This window comes from Leuresthes tenuis, unplaced genomic scaffold (assembly GCF_036924035.1).
Source record: "Leuresthes tenuis unplaced genomic scaffold, fLeuTen1.0.hap1 SCAF_16, whole genome shotgun sequence".
NCBI lineage: Eukaryota > Metazoa > Chordata > Actinopteri > Atheriniformes > Atherinopsidae > Leuresthes > Leuresthes tenuis.
This window is the reverse complement of record NW_027325370.1, coordinates 15,337,591-15,357,229: the sequence shown is the minus strand read 5'-3', so window position 1 is coordinate 15,357,229 and position 19,639 is coordinate 15,337,591. Positions and strand designations below refer to the sequence as shown.

The following is a 19,639-nucleotide window of genomic DNA, read 5'->3' as shown; positions in this document are numbered from 1 at the left end:
ATTTATATACATATAAATATATATACATACACATATATGCACAAACATATATACATGTCGCAGTTACAAGAAAATGTTGTGGGATGGAATGATCTTCCTTTAAAAAGTATTGTCCTGAGTTTCCAATCTTAAGGAAGATATGAAAGGAAGCATTAAAGCTCTTTCCTTATTCTTTCCGATTTAGAGAACTTGGCCGGCTCTCATGGCTGCCACTGCCGCCTCCGGGCCACTTCCCACAGTTAGGAACCTTTCCTTCATCAAACACTGATATTCGACCACACACTGTGTATGAGGAAATATAGTTACAGTTGCACAAATATGCTCTCAAAGAAGTGTCAAGCATCTTGAGCTGAACACAGTCATAAATCAGCTTCTAAAGTCCCTTCACAGATGACAGATACATAGCACCATAGACTGTTGCATGTCAGTAAATGCAGTCATCTTTCACATCTTCAGTCACGTTGTGAGAATAATGCTGCCTCTGTTTGCCCACTGTGTGAGTCCAGTGTTCTGGGCACAGATCCGGTGAAGTGGCCTTGGCTGAGTTGGCTCAGACTCTGGATAAGGGCCCAGGATGGAAGCATGAACGACTGGGTGGAGCCACAGCAATTTGAATGAGGAAAGATGTATGTATGCATGAGCTTCTGTCTGACTACACAGCATGGGTGCTGGTCTACACGTGACTTTCTATAATAGTATCATATAGTGAAAGAGCTCAGTGTGTGAGTATGTCTTTTTGCCCTTTTCAGAGCCCCATGGGAATCAGCTGAGCTTCATTCACTGCACTGGCACATGGGCAGTGTCACAACCAGCAATCCTGTTATTGTGGGGGATGAAGAACTAAACAACAGAGTAAGAAGAGAAGACAGAAGTGAAGAAAAAAATAGGACAAAGAAAGATAGGAGTGAGGATTTAATAGGGTGGAAGCTGGCATAGGAGAGCTAGAAAGATAATCCAGAAAGTTACTGAGGACAGCAGCAATAAGTAGAATAACAGACACAATGAGGAAACTTGAGCCACATGGATCTGAGAGAAACTTGGGTAAAATTAAATAGTGGAGTGCAAAAAGGGTTTTTCATGTCTGGACCTTTAGTAAAGTAAAATTATAGAAACAACTAGGACATCATCCTGTTTTTAAGTAAGAAGGTGCTAGAAAGATTACATAAACAGTATACCGTCTAAGGTTGCTACATCAACAGTCTAAACGGAGAGGAGTCATTTAAGATGAGGATGAAGAAACAGAAAAAAACAAGAAAATAGTTGCCTCCTTTTGCGTCATATTTTTGATAACATGAAAAACAAATCTGGCAATGATATCACGGAAACCACAGATTTGACAGATACCATCTGCAGACTAAAAAACAAGTATTTTAGTTTAGAAAAAAGGAGCAATATCTGTATTCAAATGGCTCTGGAAGAGCGTATGCCTTTGTGCATTTTGTCTGGAGGTGATATGAGTAAACATGACAATGGCTCTGCAGCCAATCAGAGCAAGGTTCTTCCAAAGGGAATAGAGGCAGACTGACAGCAGCCGTCAAAAAAGGAGACAGCCATTACCTACTGGAACTAACGCCCTGTGGCGGGAAGAACATGTACTGTGTGTATTTGTGTTTGTGTATGTGTGTTGACCATTACCTCAGCATGTGAGCCCCTGGTGACAGATTTCACCACAATGGCCTTGTTTTTCTCTTCGATCTCAAAGCCATAGCCTTCCTCCTCAGGGTGAATCTAACAGAGAAAAAACACCTAATTACACCCACTGATTGTCAGACCTAAACATCTCTCACTGGTGTAGCATCATGAGTGAGCGAGTAGCACCATAAATGTAGCGACATTCATATTAATTATATTCATTATATTAACCTCTTTCGGTCTTGCTGCTGTTTTGCAAGGCTTGGAACATGTAACTTGTTTTTACAGTATAGTATACTCTTGCTATAAAGGCTGAGGTGTTCGTAACTGTTCACACGCTATCATAATTTGCTTCCCAGTTTATTTCAACCCCGTGCCAGGTGTCTTGGATCTGATGATGTTCTCTGGTCCCCATATTGTATTCCCTTGTGAGACAAGGCTTAGCAAAATGTTGTCATCACCAAACCCATTAGAAGCTTCCATTAGTTAAGCTTCTGGGGCCATCTTCCTGCTGCACAGTCCTGATAAGATGAGGATCTCTGCTGTTATATCAAAGGAGATGACTGCGGTAAATAAAGAGTTCCTGCACTTCTATTCAATAATAGGCAAGAGGGAGGATTAGTTCCGCTAATCAAGGGAAAAGCCTTTTCTACTTCTTGTGGAAGGCCAGATAGCGTGTCTACTTCCCACTCTGACATGAAAAAGGATGTTGGTGATGCCTCCTGGTTTCCCTGAAGATAATGAACTTAACAGTTCACATTTATGTTTTAGCCTTTAGAAAAAAAAAACTGTCTACTTGATTTAAGACAAACAATCTACACTGACCTAATGTTAGATGGCATATATTAAGTAAGATACATAAAAAAACTGCAGAAATAAGAGATATTGCTGACTTTTTATGGGAAAATAAATTCTCAAAATTTAAGTCACAAATCAGCTGATGTGGTATGATCTAATATTGAAACACTTTTTGCAAGAAATACTATTGTGTATCTAGCTCAGATGTAGGATGAGACATGCACACTACTACCTTTCTGCATATATGTTAGATGCATCATGCATCTGTGGTCTGGTGGATTACCTTTTGTGCTGTTGTGAGTTGAACTTTAATGTACAGAAATAGTGTTTAAGAAAAGTACATTTCTGTTTTAGTTAGGTTTACCATTGGGTGAGAGGACTAGGATGCTAGGAATTCAAAAGGTTATGCAAAGCACAAATAATCAAAAACTGTTTCTGTGTTTATCTCTACTGAAACTAGTCTTTCTAGGCACTCTCAGTTTGATCTCAAATCAGCAAAACCACAACAGGGACTTCATCCCAACCAGTGCAGTTGGTTATAATCTGATTAGATTTATAGCAAAAGACTCATATAGGATGCACACCGATCAGAGGAAATTCAAATACATTTATTGTCATCTAAATCGCCCCAATTCTCATGAGGAAAGTGGTGGTTGAGGAGAGTTGTGATTACTGTGTACACAGATCGCATTTTGTACAGCAATGCGTGTATGTATATGCATCAAAGAGATTAACACATCCAGATAAATTTGTATTTATTTGGAGAAAGCAGTTCTTTGTTTTTACATCAACCCACACTAACCTATTGTTTTCCACCAAAACAATGTTTAATGTGTATGTAAGCTGTCTATGTTTGTAATGCTGTCTAATGCAAAGAACAACAAGATCTTGGAGGTATGTTTAGTTTGGTATGAGACTACTATTCTGAGCAGGATTAGTCAATTTGTGTACTTTATGCACAAAACCATATGGAAATGTATACCCCCTCTCCATTCTAGGAAATTTAGCCTAAAACACCTATGGCATGCCAAAAATAAATTGTAAGCTGTCCTAGAGTCACATGGACTATGTGCTTATTTTTTTATCAAACGCTAATTTCACCTAAATGGATGAAGCGTGACTAGGACAGAGTTGACAGCAGTTGTGAACTATTAGACCACAATCAGACCACAGCTTAATGTATTCTCCTATTTGAACTTTGATTAATATCAGCACAAAAAATTAATGTTTTACACAGGTTTTTTCCAAAATTAGGCCCAAGCCTTCTCCAAAAATCCTTGGCTATTAAAACTTATGGACATGTCATTGGAGCTTCTAAAGGTTCAACTGAGGGATCAATAAAAAGCTAACATGAAAAAAAATATATAATATAACTACCAATGCTTTTTAGGTGAATCGCCTCAATTCAGTGATTTTTGTTTTGATTGTTTCTGATGTTGATTGTATCCACTGTATTGCAAAACGCTTTGAATCAGTCAATTCAAAAGAATGTCAGCTTTCTAATTTCACATGTACACCTACTTATACACAGCAATTGTGTATGAAGTAAAATTGGGCAGTAAACAGCCTGTTTAAGCCTGTCTCCTGAAGGGTCAGCTCACCACGAGGGACTTGGCCAAGATGTTTTCTATGAGTCTGAAGTCATTTCGCTGGAGCTGCTTGCTCTTGGTGCTGGTTCCCTCAGTTTCCTCGTCAGCATAGAAACGGAAGAACTGAGAATCATCTTTAAACTCGCTCTTCTCCAAGACTAAAGGGGAAAGAGACATACGAGCACATGTGAGAACACAACAGCAGCAAAAAGTAACAATGGTAAACAAAAGTATGTCACAGTCTCAATCTTATCCAGTGACTGAAGATTTGGATGAAGTCACATACAAATCAAACAAATACACATTAGAAGCTTTCATCCTGCATAATTTCTTGTGTGTTAATAGTCACAAAGTGTGCTGTGCGAATGCTGGAAAAACTGATGTGTTGTAAATGCTCCCTAAAAAGGCACAAGAGATGGTAGAATCAAAAGAAGCTTAATGTGCGGACATCTTCACAAAAACATGGTTAATTAGCTCATTAACTGATGATGCTAGTAGGAACATCTGAGGCCAAATCACATCTGGGATAAAGCATTTGCATGGCTGGGTTAGGAAGACTCTCAGGAGGACAAAATAAAGAGCCCTGCTGTGTGTCTCTGAGGTAATCTGGAAATCCTACTGCTGGGCCGAGCATCGCTTCAACACATGGGGCACCTCAGACAGGAGACAGCACATTTTCGCTGCTTCGCCACCCACAGAGATTGAACCAAAACACAAGGCATTTCTCCCTTACTGTTTAAAACCACTTGAACTGGGATTTTGTTTAGTAAACATGCCAATTTATCCAAACAACTCCATTCCCTAAAAAAATAGGAATAATATCTAACGTTTGAATGAAAGATTCTTTTTCTGCCTAATCTTGTTACGTTCCTTGGAGAACTACATTAAAGAAAGAAGCTGATCTACCCTTGTGTCAAAGCAATTTCATACTCACGATGGAAGATAAGTCATCAAGTTAAAGAACAAACACAACTGCAACAGGTGCAAATTCAGAAGTATAACTAAAGCCATTCTGTTCAGTTAGTGGTTTAAAACTATCGCCTCACCAAAGCTTTAGATATTGATGTTTGTGGTGTACTAAGAAAATCATGCTGAGATGTCACTGTGCTGGACAGAAATGGGTATATCAGTTTAAATTTGTAACCTGTGGCCACCTATCCACACAGTGAGATACAAAATTTCTAACTATCTTGAATGTGTCTGTAGGTGTATGACTTTGCACCGCAATTGTAAAATGGGGCTTGTACAGGCAATACCAAGTGCCAAAGGTACCCAGCTGTTCGGAAATTCTGAGATCATCTGTCACCTAAAGATGAACAAAAGCCTTCACAATCATACTACACACGGACATGCCACACCCACTCACACAGGCGTCACGCCAACACAAATGAAGCCTTAATGTGAGTTATTTCCTCTGAGTCATGAAGGCTGTGGCCATATAATACCTTAACACCACCTATTAAACTGGAGGGAGTGCTAGACCGGAAGCTGTTATGACAGAATAACACACAGTTACAGATACTGTTAAATCATCATTTTGAATGCAGACTATCTAATATCTAAAGGTGAATACGGAAGTGAGAAGGATCATTCTCTTGGCTATTTTTTAAATTTAACTTTAAATATCAAATATGAAGCAGTTTGGCGCGTGTCTCGGCAAAAGCGAAAGATCTTACAAAAGTAATGACAAAATACTTAAGTCCTTAAGACATCTGAATATGTGTTAGGGACCGATTATCCCTACCATATAATACGGCCAATGTGGTCACCGTATTGTTATATCTGGTATCACAGGCATTCATGACAGTGACAAGCAAATGAAACATGGTCAAAAAGAGAAAGACAAAAAAGTAGACAAGGACAGAAAACACGCCAAAAGGCAAAGAGTTCAAGAGGAAGTGCTGGAGAGTAGCAGATGTGCTGACTAAGATATTAAGAAAGTGACTTGGGCTTAGGCAAGAAGTGCAGTCAGCTTGAGAGGAGAGAGGTCAACACCTTGAAGAGGTGCAGAGAAAAGAGACAACAGCTCACACTTTCCAACAGATGGTAGCAGGAGTTAGTTGTATGTTTGAGTGGAAGAGAGAAAGGGTAAAGGTGGAGGAAATGTCACCATACAATTGTCTAGGAGTAGTTGTGTGTGTTATATGAGAGCAAAAACACTAGATGATGCACTTAGAGGAGAGATGCGTAAGCTTTTAATCGTGTATATATTTATACCATGACACTGCAACCTGACTCCTCAAAATGTCAATGAGCAGCCTGTCAAAGATCATCTGTGTGCCAGATTAACCTATAATAGGGTTCCATTGTGGCTAGAATACAACAGATTTTAATGAAAGAAAAATCTAAAAGAAAAAGAGGTTACCAACATAAATAAGTTTAAAATAAATAAAAAATCAGTTTTTTAATAAGCTTATTTTGTGAACGAGTAATAATGATCTGCCTAAATGCCTATTAGAAAATCAGGAAGCACTGCCATTGTGTTACCTCTCCAGTACTCTAACTCTACTTCCTTTTAATGCTACTTTACACTCAATACACCAGGCCAATGAAGATGGCTGCTTTAATTATAGGCTTTAACCATTGGTCATGGTTCAGTGTACTGACCCAGACGTCCATGTAGCAAAGCCAAACAAACTTTGGTTAGGAAAGACTGCTAAGGCTGTTTATATTCAACATGCTGGGCTTGAGCAAAATCCGTTTCACTACAATGTGGTCAGAGAGGTTGGAAAATTCAGGCTGGGTATGCAAATTTAAGATGCCTCTTTTTAAAGTCATGGCAGTGTATGAGAGGTTAGGTCAATCTTGATTTCATACGAGCTTACAGCAGATCAAATTGCGGATGGTAAGGAGAAAGATGCTTTAATCAAGCAGCACAGGCAAGATGGGATGAGGATTGAAATCAATTTCACAAAAACTAACAAAGACATGTGAGCCAAAATTGTAGCAAAGGGAAGAGATAAAATTCATTACTATCAACAGAAGATGTTACATGTTTGCCATGTCAGAAATGTGCAGCTGAGCTTAACAAGAGCATCATCACATGGTTAAAAAATTAATACATAACATCTTCGTATGCGTGCTTGGCCATGAGTGTGTAAGGGAAAATTGAACTGACCGTGGTGCATGAAGCCATTGTTACAGAGCCCCACACCCAGCATCACAGCATCCTCTCGGGTCGAGCAGTCTCCCTGGGAAACCAAATCAATGACGCACACAGTCGGTCAACCACAATGCCTGTTTACACCTTCTCATGCGTGGTACACCGCTGCACCACGGGAGTTAGGATGATAATCTTTGACAAACACACGTTAATAACTATATCCCTAATAAAGACAATGACGGTAAGAAGCCCAGTTCAACATCTTCAGATCTATTTGCTTTAATGGTAAATTCAAATAGAAGATTGAAGCCCACTTTACAATTAAACTGGTCTCCTTTTATGTCATTATCACAAAGAGCAGAGCTGATATTAAGACAGCCCGTCTTGATTTTACATATAGTTCATTACTTGGAGACACATTGCACTGCCATTACCTTTACCGTTAGCTTGAAAACACCATCTACACCTCTCCAGAGGTCTATATCGGAAGCAAAATGAATGTCCTCATTGTTATTTTTGGAGAAACTGAAAATTGCAGTTTTGCTCTTCTAAAAATCATCCAATGGGGACTGTTCAAAATATTTTTGCAACATGATGTAGAAAACTCCATGGTTTGCAATTTTCTCATGTGCATTACCCTAAATTGATATGCTGAACAGAACAGAACAACGAAAACATAAACACACATGCACTTAAACAAAAGCAAAATAGTGACACAAAGTATAAAACTATATTGGGTAACTGAATAAAAATTAAAAAAAAAAAAAAAATCAATTAAATGACCGTTATGGTCTTTTTAAAGACTTGATTTGAACAGCTGCTTACCTGAGACATTAGCCAGTCCACCAGTTTGCTAGCGGGCACGACAGATTTAAAAGTTTTCAGATGATGGTCTCTGTCCCTAAAGGAGCAACGAAATGTTTCACAAAAACAAAATTAGGTTTTACTGTAAAATACAGGTTGAAGAGACAAATAGTTTAGTCAGTGGCCTAACATTTAAGAGGTGCAACTCAAACGGACAGAACAAAAGGCACCCGGAGAGCACTTCCTACACATTAAGGCAAAAACTACATTTTGCATTTTTTAAGAAACTGTTTTAGATATGCACAACAGTTTAATGGATTGTTCTGCTTCCAAAGCTCATGAACCTTGACTTGATGTCTTTTGTGTCATTGTGCACAGAAGCTGCAGAAAAATATATATCCGCCTTAGCTCTGCATTGGCAAAACTAAATCTATTTGTGGTTCTACTGTACACCCTGTTCTGTATTAGTAACATCTCTAACGGCAGAGGGTTTGACTGGGCCACTCTAAAAGGCAGATTGTCTTGGTTTAAAGCCACTAATACATTCCTGTTTGGAAGTAATTGTCCTGCTGCATCACTCAGCTTCTTCTGAGTTTCAGCTGGCAGCCAGATATCCTGACATTATCATGAAAGAATGTCTCTTTGATGGCACTCTGTTCAGGCGCTCTGCTTTTTAAAGCCAGCCATATGAGCACTTTTGCAGCCATTGTTTCGGATTCCGAGAGCTTTTGTGAACTTGTACCAGCAACCGCAATGTACCAACCTGCTGAACATATAAGTATGTGAAACAGGAAACATTACAGAGGATGTGTGTTTGGCTGTTTGGCTGTGGGACTTTGTGCGTGTAAAAGAGTTTATCAAGTGAATGGTATATTCTGCTATATTCTCTGAATATGGGTGGCTTATATTGCAAACTGTCATATTTAGATCAAAAGTGACGTGCAATATCTGCAGATGAATTTACTAATACTACAAACAATACATTTATACAACATAGAAAGTGAGCAACTTCCAAATGTCAACTGCTGATCAGTAATGTTATTTCAACAGCAGAAATCAGCAGGGGCTTTGTCAGGCTACAAAACAGAAGCAGAGTTTATGATTCTTTATGTTTATGAAAAGTAACATATCTATCACTTAAACACGATAATTAAATGCTGCTACTTGCAATGCCAGCTTAGTTATGAATTAAAAAAGCAAAGCCGTATTACATAATAACTGGCTGGGAGGCAGAGGGATTGCCTTTGTATGTTAATAGGATTTGACCAAAGGCTCTTTGTTTGCACCGATGGCAACCCGGGCACTTCAATCAGTGGGTGAGTGATGGAGGGAAAGATAGAGAGATGATGGCGGAGGAACAGGACAGGAGGTGCTGCAGTCGAGAGAAAATATGTGTGTCTGTGCTGTCAGACAGAACCAATGTGCATTTCCTGTGCCTCTGTATAAATTTAGACTCTTAGATGCTCAGATGGAAAAAGTGAAGTAAGATTATTCTGTTCCATTTCATAGCACTTAGTTTTAAGAATACAACACTCAGTAGATTCCTCCTAGGCAAAGATAACCATGGTGTAGACATTAGTCCAAGCGCTTTTGAAGATTTATGATTAATATCACAAGCAAATCTTCAATAGAAAAATTAACAGATTCCTGCATTTAATCCAGTGTGTGTTTATATTTCAGTGACTGTAATGCATATGTAAGCATGAAAGTGAGTGTTTATGAAAGACAGAGAGTGCACAAGGAGCAATAAATACTGTTAATACGATTAAACTATGTTTTTGTCTTCATCATTTGCACTCTCACTTAATAAATGTAGCAATTTATATTCAACTAACTCACAACACTATAAAGATTAGATGATGAATGCTCACAAATGGGTCTCCTTAATCCCTTCAGAGCTCTCTCATATAAACTTCCAGTCGTGGAAACCTGGCATCTTAAACCTGCACTGAATGTTAAAAGCATGAACACACAGCAGCTCAAATCTGGCTAGGAAAGAGGTTTAATGAAGGTAATTCATGGAACTGCTACAAGTTTGTTCAGTCATTACAGAAAGGATTGACACAGAGCAAATGAGAACCTTTCATGAATATGCATTCATGCACCTGGAGGGTAGGAATATTAGCATATGAGGGAGAGGGAGTAAAGGAGAAGGAGAGAAAAGAGGAGGGCAGGTACTTACTTGATGACTGGCATGTAGAGGCTGTGAAGACGGCAGTACAGCCTCACGCCCTTAGAGAAAGGAAAACACAGCTGCTGAGTCAGATCACACACACCTTGGATAAACAAGTACAACCATGAACAAAAAGTTATACCCGTGTTTGATGAAAGAAGCAACCCTGAGGCTATCATTTTAGGAGAGACATTTCAAAACCATAATCTGAGAAACTGACATGACAACCTTAAATTATCTTAACCTTTAGGTTCTTCTTGATTTTAGCTTCTAGGAGAGTCTTTTTTTTTTCAATGACAAGATATCAATGCTTTTAAAGACTTACAGTTTGCAAAAACTTTATGTACATAAATCCTATAAAAGTCATATATTGAATGAATAAAATAAAAATGCATCCTGTGGATGATTCAATATGAAAAAGTACAACTTCAATTAACTCAATAACTATCTTCTATGTACTGCACATATGCAGAAATGAGAGCAATTTTTAGAAATATCCTTAACTATCGTGCAGTTGAAACTGGTGTGGCTGTCATTGTCCCTTCAAATTTAATGTAGCATCAATATACATTCATAGCTCAGAGAGTGCTCTTTGTTTTGGTATTTCTTACATCACATGAATGAGGAAACCAAGAAGCAGAGTTATTTACCTTCGACATGATGTCCTCCATCTCACTGCGGGCCTTGTATGTGCCATCATCAAAGCGGAAACGGTACAGCACCTGCTCATTCTTGAACTGGTGTTTGTCTGACACTGAAATATCACCACAAGAAAAAGATGTCACCCGAAGTGAGCTATAGTTTGTATCCATCTTGGGCTCTACTGGCTTAGCCTAGGTTGCATTTTTCCTCTGAGAATGATTAATCTTTAAAGAATGATGTACTTTAATTTAAGAATGGCATGTATTTTATTTGTTTTCATCTGGAAATTTTGATGGCATTTGTAGGAAACAATGCTTGCCAGTGCCTATTGGTATCATTGTATTAGTAGTTTGTCTTTGATGTATTTCGACATCAAAAGCTGAGAGACTTAATTTTTCCACTACTGACAAGCCCTGCATGCATCAATAAAGTTCAATACTCAGTGGAAAATGGCATATTTTTCAGCCAATAATATTTCTGAATGTACACAGGCAAATCTGTTTTTGGAGTTGCTGTCATTCCGGCTGACTTTCATTTATCTCCAACATCTGAGTTTCACATTGTTTGCAGTATCAAGCTTAAGGCTTTTTATGCATTTAATTGCAAACCTTTTATTTATTTAATCTGCAAAGGGTAATTGGATAAAACAGAATAGACAAGTGCTAAATGTTTGAGGGAAAACTGTCATTGTAGATTTATGGCTGTCAGGTAAGCCAAGGCATTCAAATATTAAACAAAGCAGACAGTGGCCGGCTCCTTTAAAGTGTCTCAATTTGCAATAATGAATGTAAAATTTCTAAAACAAGTTCTTATTCATGATGTACCCAACACCAAAAATGGAAAGTGATGCACATGAAGTACATGACTGTCTGAGAGACTGGGAGTGAAATCTGCCAAACAGCGGCAGTTTGGTTCCACCACAACAAGCTGGCATAGACTCAAACAAGCCAGTGGTTTTAGTCTAGACTTGAAATGCCTTTGTAAATCCAAAGGAATGCACCATCAAGTCATATTTTGTAAAGGGAACTGTGGGTTTTAACGTATACAAAATTATAGCAGAATAATTCTTGGAGCAAACATTCAAGTATGACGAGGTGTGTTGAAGTGCCTCAAACATCTAAACCTGATAAGAAAACTTGCATTATGAGATGGATGGGGATGACTGGCTCTCATTTATGCTATTACATATAAATCAACAGATTACACATAATCAACAGATTACTTAACACTGGTAGATAGACACTTACAGCCTGCCACTCTGCCATATTACCCATCTCACTCTGATTTCTTCCTGTGAGTAACTGGTGACACCTACACCTACTATTCTGCCTGCAAGGCCTGAACCTGCCAGTTTGCCCATAAAGCTTTACTGCCATCCCACAGAGCCCTCAATCTCATCACTGTATCACTCCGTGGTTGTGGGCAACTGTGAGGGAGGATCTCTGGGGATTTTCCACAGGTATTAAGGAACATGAATGTTTGGTTTCAGCAAAGTTCCCTGAGAGTGGAGTTTGAAAAAATTGTGACTGTGGTTTGCACTAACAACATGCAAATGCCCTTTCAGCAATATACTGGACAACTGACTTACTAAATTATTTATAGACGTTTGGACTAGTGTGTATGTTGGTTTTCCTTTCTTAATGCATAATTCAGGTTCATGAATCTGTGAGTGTCACCCTGAAGACAAAATCAGGGAAGGGGAAATGATGACACACATTTTCAGAAATATTCACTACCAATCATTACCATCATAGCAGGTTCTACCATGAAACCTGCTGGACTGGAGGAGGAAAATGAAAATCTGAGAAAAGCAGTAAACAAAACAAAAAAAAACTCAAGCCAAAATAACAGTTTAACAAACTATTAGAAAATAGAGAGAAGGTAATAGAGAGTAAGGAGGAGCAAAATAACAGAAATAAAGATTTTGTTTTGTCTCACCATGGTGAATGATGCCATTTTCTAGTAAGGCTTGTCCCAGGTTGACCCCTTCATCAGGTTTACTGATCTCTCCACTTTCTATCAGCCATGACACAAACTCACTGAGGGAACATGACAAAGATACATAAATGAGGTCAGATTTCTTAAAGTGATCATTTGTTCATTACTTGACTTTAAAGCAGTCTCAGTCTTTGCTGTGAAGTCATTTGCTAAGATGTTATATCATGCAATTTCACTGGTTCACAAAATTACACAATGTGGATGCCACTATGCGATCATGATTGTTATCTAGACTTTTTCTGAAAAAAATGTTTTCTCATTTTACAGTTTGTTCTCTTCAGCACATAACTCGAGCTATACACAAAACCACACATAAAACACACAATAGGGAAGCAAAGTGTAAAGAAATTTTTGAAACCTTTCGGCGATTCTGAACTTAATTTGAAGATATTAACATCAGTGCTTTTCATATCTTAAATGCTTGTTACCTGTAACATGAGAAGCTTTTATACATCTTACCAGACAGAGATTTTAGCACTGTGTAGAGTACCAATTCCCTGTTTGACAAATTGGCAAAGCGCACTTGCATGTGCCTAAGTTCACAACTAAAGAAATAAAACAGCGTGAAGTCCAGTCTGTTGTTTACATAAGGTGGCAGCACTACTCGTCGTGTTGATTAAACTTCTACAAGGATGGTACTTTTTAATCTAAGGCTATGTTTGCATCTGGAAAGCCCTGTAATGCTTCACTGAATATGGCTATAGTTGTGAAATGTGGTTTGTATTGATACTAACTCACAATAGCTAGTTAGCAGAGCTAACAGGAGCATGCAATTTTTGTTCAAACGACAACTTGCAACTAAAACAGCGAATGCATGTCTGTTTAAACTGCGTTACATTTAGCACAGAGACAGGCACAGCAGAGTTGAGCGGTCCCAGTACACTAGCATAGGAGTGGAGCTATTGACTGAAGTATGTCAGACGCCACAATGCCTCAGACGGTGTTAGAAAACCTTTGAGACTTCAACCATTTCTACGTTCCTGTGTAGTAGATCATCGTACATGCAGGTACGGTTGATTTCAATGTACAGACTTTGTCTATAAGTTACAAGAATGTTGAATTTTGTCAGATGATGCTGCGATTCTAAAAATCAAGATTTTCTTAGAGTAAAGTGACATCTGGAAGTGCTAAAGAGCCGAGTAGCAATCGCAATTACTGACACATTTAGCTGTTCGACAAAAGCAACAGAAAAATCTGTCAATAGGAGAAGCTCTACTGGGATTCGGCAGGACTGATATATACATATTTTTTACTGTTTTTAGAAGATGGAACTTTGGAGCTTGTACAGAGCACCTAGGCCCATTTGAGTCTAGTTGAGACTTTGGAAAAATGTTGGCTAATAACTTCAGAGTTAAAAATATGGTTCAGTTTCAGCATCCTGATTTGTCACTCATTTGGTAACAAGGCCCAGTTATTATATCTTGTGGCCACTTGGATTTAACCTAGTATGGAGCCGAATGATTTTGGCAATCAGGGAGGCAATGTTGTTTACACATAGGTCTTGAAAGCAGAGCCTACAGTTTACAGCTGACCTACATGATATTACCAGTGAAATATATCCTTTCTGAAGCTGAGCTGGCCTGGGTGTCCTCTGGGGATACTGCAATGGAACATGTTGACACAGTGGCAAGGTTATTTATGCAGAGGTTGTTTACTCTTTGAGAATGAAAGGTATTACAGTATTCTAATGATTTATTTGGACCACAGGTACAGATACATGTGATGTAAATTCTACAAAATTCCCCCATATCTGGTTGGACACACACGTGAACCATGCATGTTTAAACTACTCAGCGTTGCTCTCTTGTCTTCACACCCAGAGAGTGCTGAACAAATGTTTGAAGGAGAAAATTACATTCTTTCCCTCTTCGCCTGCAACGCTGCAGAGTGAAATCACTTCACTTGATATTCATGAACAGTGAATTGAAAAGAGTTGGCGCACATTTGTGTGTGTGCATGTGTTAATTAATTCCAAGTCAGAATACGCCAGCATGCGAGTCATTTCGGAACACGTGAGTGAGAAAACATGTCTTGTGTGTGAATTTGTTTTATGGGAGTCATGGAATGGTTATATGAATGAATGTTTCTGATCACGTAGCATGTCCCCAAAGTGTTTGGTGTGAAGGTGTCGGCGTGTGTGTGTGTGTATGATCATGTAGAACTGCAGACACCTTGAACCATCTGTCATTGGGGCTCTTTGTCTGCCTGGAGCGCAGGAATAATATTTTGTCATTAATGTCAGTCTTCAGTGTGGCCTGCCAGGTGCAGCCTCTACCTGCGAGTGTGTGGACAGGGGACAGTCCTTTGAACAAGCAACATTTTTGAGTCTATCTGCTTATTGTCTCCCTTCATGCTAATGTCAGAGCTAAAGGCGATTAATTGACATTGACAGGGGACACATCTAATTGCGAGGGGATGCAGTGTGTAACTGTGTGGATGTGCGTGTGTGTATATGTGTGGATATTATGCAACAGTGAGATTAATTTCGGACTCAGCTGTAATGAAACTGAATATGATGAGCTGGAATAATGAAAGGTGAAAGGGAAATGGGAGCGGGACTCAGGGAATATTGGAAGAGAATGATAATAGATTTATAGTAATACCAGCAGATGATCTGAGATGCTTATGAGTACTTATCCCAAAGAGACTAACTGAAGATCAGCAATGTTAACGGGACTCTTTTTGGATTTTTTTTTCAAAAATATTTTTTATTGTGTCATTTTAGCTAACAATAGAAAGAAAAAAAACACTCTTTTTACAAGTGACTCCCTGTTTTTACGACTTGGGCTTTGGTAGACAACTACATTTAAAAACAGCAAAGTCAGAATGCCTCGCTCAATTAAACAAGAAGAGAAAACAAAATATTTTTCAATTTTCTTGTTTTGTAAGGTTTTTCTGCAGCCATTTCACCATCACTCAACATTGAAGTCCTAAATTTCAAACTTAATTTGTTTCGTGTGTTGCATCATGGAATAAAACCTTTGTACGTTGACTTTTTGGTGGCCAATCTTCTTACTCCAAAAAGACTAAAACCTTGTCAGAATGAATATTTGTCAGGAAACCGAGGCCACAGAAAATGTTTCTCACCACAGATGGCAAAAATGGGTTGAAAATCTAAAGCTAATGGAACAAAACCTATGAATGGACAGTTAGCCTGAGGATACCTCCTAAAATTGAATAGGTAGGGACCATATAATTCTAAAAAGTACGAGGATATGATATACTATAACATCAAATTACCCCATCACGACAACAGGCAAGCACCTGCACAGCAAAAAGTAATCCAGTAAGAGAACATAAAGTGTGTTAACACTGGCCAGTTTCCAATGTGGATAGCAGACACTTGATGGAATTAGGCTATCAAGACAACCGGGTGCTATCAAACCGGCAGTCGGCATCTTTGTTTAATGCAATGAGCACTCAAACTATTCCTGTTGTTAATTTTATCAGAGAGACCAATGCAGAGATAATGCAGGGTGCACTCATCGACAGGAAATGAATGAGTGATAAAGGGAGAAAAGTAGGAGTTGGTAGAGTGCTGAAAGAGAGTGAATAGGTGAGCCTGACAGACTAGACAGAAACAACATGGATGAGACAAAGATGGCCATAAGAGACTAAAAAGAACTCGGTGAAAAAGAAAAAAAATTATTCATGCAGTCAGAAATTTGAACCAGCTCTTTCTCTGAAACTGACTTTAAGCCTGCAACTATTTAGAGAAGATAAAACATGACTTCTCTGTGCAAATAGTAGGAACACATGCTCTGACAAGAAGAAAGAGTACTGAATGATGACACATATATGCACAGTAAGGTAACTCTATAAGCTCTCATGATTAAGACCATCTTGCAAGATACGTCAGACATTGAGAAAAACTCCCAGACAAGGACTTGATGCGATGCCATCGAAATGGAACCCATCTCTAAAAAAAACAACACTGAGCATCTCATTAAATGTAAGTCCTGGCAAGGTGGCTGATGAGAGAGGAGTTAACGACTGCTATCAACTGGTACATATAATTCTAGTAAGAAAACTTGGTTCATGAGGTTGTATTTAATGATCTGCGAGTAGCCACATTGGCAGTGTTGTAGACATTAATGGTTGCTCCCTGGCTCTCTTTTAAGACAAGTCATCTGTCCCTATCATAATCTTGCCTCTATTTTTTGTTTCCCCAAGACGGGCCCAGAAAGAATTTCACACATACACACATACATACATACATACATACATACATGGATGTGTGTGTGTAGAGCAGCTGAGAGAAACGTAAGCAAGTCTCACATCATCTATTCACTGCTCTGAAACATTGAGGGGAAAGAAAAGAGAACAGCCTGTTGAACACACTCAGCTAAATGTCCACTGCAATTGAAATTCTTGGTGTTTCAGTGCCAGATGATACGAGGATGCAGGGAGCAACTTGGCCCTTTCTATTACCCATGAGTGGAGGCTGTGAGGGGGGCCTCATTATGGGACCAGAGGATGTTGGGATGAAACAGCTCAGGCATTTTGCCAAGCCTTTGGGGACACTGGATACCAGCTCTTTTGAAAAGCTGCTGACATTACGTAACAACTTGTAAAGATCCCCATGTGAACAGCATAACGTTGCAGTCACATTCTTGAATCCTGAGGAAACCAGACACTAAAGAGGCAAAAGAAACTCACTTTCCCATGAAGCACTTGGGCACAATGCTGAGCTTCCTGCGCCTATCCTTAATCAGGTGCCTACTTTTGGTCATCATCATGTGGTAGAGCTTCTCCCCCTTCTCTGCAATCATCACATAGGCGTCTCGTTCCATTCCCAGCTTAAGACCTAAAAGCAAAAACAGAGAAACAAACCAGGACGATTTGTCACATTTACTGGTGTTACCATCAATAGAGTAAGACTCTGCGTGGACTAAAGTTGATAAATAATGTGGGGAGGGAAATGAATGTGTAAACAAAAGTTCAGCCAAGAAAAATACAGCAGATGAAGAGATTTCATCTTGCTTTTCAAGGCTATCTAAATGTATCAAAGCGAACAAGCAGATGCATGTCATGGTTGTGTTACCAGAGACAAATGGGCCTTTGCCTGGACTGCCTGGTTATGTTCTGGTATTATGCAAATAGTTTATAGTCAGGAACAGAGTATGGAGGCTCGGGTCTGCTCCAAGCTTCTGAAACAAACCGAGATGTTAATCTCCCCTAGACTCCAGAGAGTAAGTGAAGTTCAGGAGGGCAGGGTGATTTTGATCTAGTTTAAGTGTCGATTTGTTCACTATTATTCCTGTACTGTAGTGCAGAACATGTAAGGGCCCATTGTAAAGCTTGTTGCCCCAGCAAAACTTCTTTATTGAGTACACTGAGTTGCTTAACCTCATTGTGGACTTCTGAACTGCACTATGAGACTTTCTGACTCAAGCAACTCAACTCCATTGCACTGTGACTCCCTAATCTTCTTAATTCTACTAAGCGGCACATCAAGCTTCTAAACTCAAAACTAAAGTGCTCCGTTTTACGAGTTGTAATGTGCTTTATAAAGCTCTTGTTATATATGTGTGACACCTTTATCAGGTGACAAGGATCCTAAGAACTCTATTAGGGCCCAGTCACACCCACGCTGTTATCAGGTTGCTGTTGTACCAATGCGTGTTGATGGCTGGCTGTTAATGACTGATGAATCCATAGTTTCTGCCACTTAGAGCCATTTTGAGTCCCTTTGAGACTACAACTTATTTCAAATATTTGCTAATAATCATTTTCATAACTGACTGAATTGCCAATTCTCTTTTTGATCAAACTTTTATTTTCTCTGAAATGTCAACATTTTTAAAAAGTTTGAACACAATCTCAAAACTGATTGTCGTGCCAAACTTAAAGACCAAAATACAAGGATAATCAGTTTTTTAGCATATTGCAAAGGCAACAAGAAAGGCCTAAGCATGTTGTTATTTGTATCTTATGGATCTTCACAATTGTGCAACACTGTTGAAAACTAATAATCTCATTATGCATTTAAACCATTCCAGGGTAGAAAGTTGAGTGATGGAGTGGGAGTTTAACCAAGTGGAAGGGATGGAGTTGGAACAAACAATGCAAGAAGTTACAAAGCTTAGTCTTGAAACCAATTTTCCCATTGAATCTTTGGGGATCTCCACTGGCAGGCTGTGATGGAGGTGGGGTCATATTACATTTGGCAGCAGCTGGAGTAGAGTTAAACAATGAGTGTCATTGAACAACAGACGGAGTCTGTCCAGTTGGAGAGCCCCCACAGCTTCTGGTCCAGCTGTCAGAGCTTGTCTTTAGCTGCCCCTCATCTTCCTGCGCTTACTGGCACAAGATAAAACCATAACACATTTTCTGACCCATGCGTTTTCCTAAACTTCCATTAAAATCAAGGATAAGACACAACACCTCCAGCTGGCAGTTGCTGAACAACTCAAGTCCTTTGGGAGCACTGAGGGAAGCCACATGTCAAAAACAAGAACGAAGAATTGCAGCAATACATGGAAAAAGGTCACACTAAATAAGGCGTGTCTTTAAAAGTAATAATGCATGCAGGGCTTGAAGTGAAAAGAACTATTGGTGGGATTTATTGCAGAAAACCTCAAGTCGTTGTCGTCTAGACGGGGTTAAAGAGGTTGGGAAAAAGGTAGGCACGCTGAAAGTAAGGCATATTGTAGAAAGGGTAATAGAGGAGGAGAGAGTAAGGAAACTGGGCACTGTGACTGATCTGGCATCTGTTAGCCTCAGGTCGATTTCCGCTGGGGTTGAAACTTAACACCACGAGCTGCAGCACACTCCTTCGTACTTATCTGTACTGTGAAAACCTTTCATCGTGGGATTGGAACACATCAAACTCCGCTGCAAATACCAACTTACACAAGATCCAAAGAACAAATCTTATTTCAGATACGCAATATTTAT

At 39.1% G+C, this 19,639-nt stretch overlaps 1 protein-coding gene across 2 annotated transcripts in view; it reads right to left on the bottom strand.

The window, feature by feature from the left end:
* The window catches only part of prex1 (phosphatidylinositol-3,4,5-trisphosphate-dependent Rac exchange factor 1), a 79,161-nt gene that overhangs the window by 22,993 nt on the left and 36,529 nt on the right, over window positions 1–19,639 (bottom strand). For both annotated transcript variants that reach the window (XM_072366178.1, XM_072366179.1), the window contains exons 10-17: window positions 17,399–17,546; window positions 12,680–12,780; window positions 10,750–10,853; window positions 10,109–10,158; window positions 7,948–8,023; window positions 7,138–7,210; window positions 4,032–4,177; window positions 1,636–1,728 (exon numbers count right to left, since the gene is read on the bottom strand). In XM_072366178.1, the coding sequence (XP_072222279.1) occupies window positions 1,636–1,728; window positions 4,032–4,177; window positions 7,138–7,210; window positions 7,948–8,023; window positions 10,109–10,158; window positions 10,750–10,853; window positions 12,680–12,780; window positions 17,399–17,546 (791 nt within the window). The remainder of the gene's footprint in view (window positions 1–1,635; window positions 1,729–4,031; window positions 4,178–7,137; window positions 7,211–7,947; window positions 8,024–10,108; window positions 10,159–10,749; window positions 10,854–12,679; window positions 12,781–17,398; window positions 17,547–19,639) is intronic.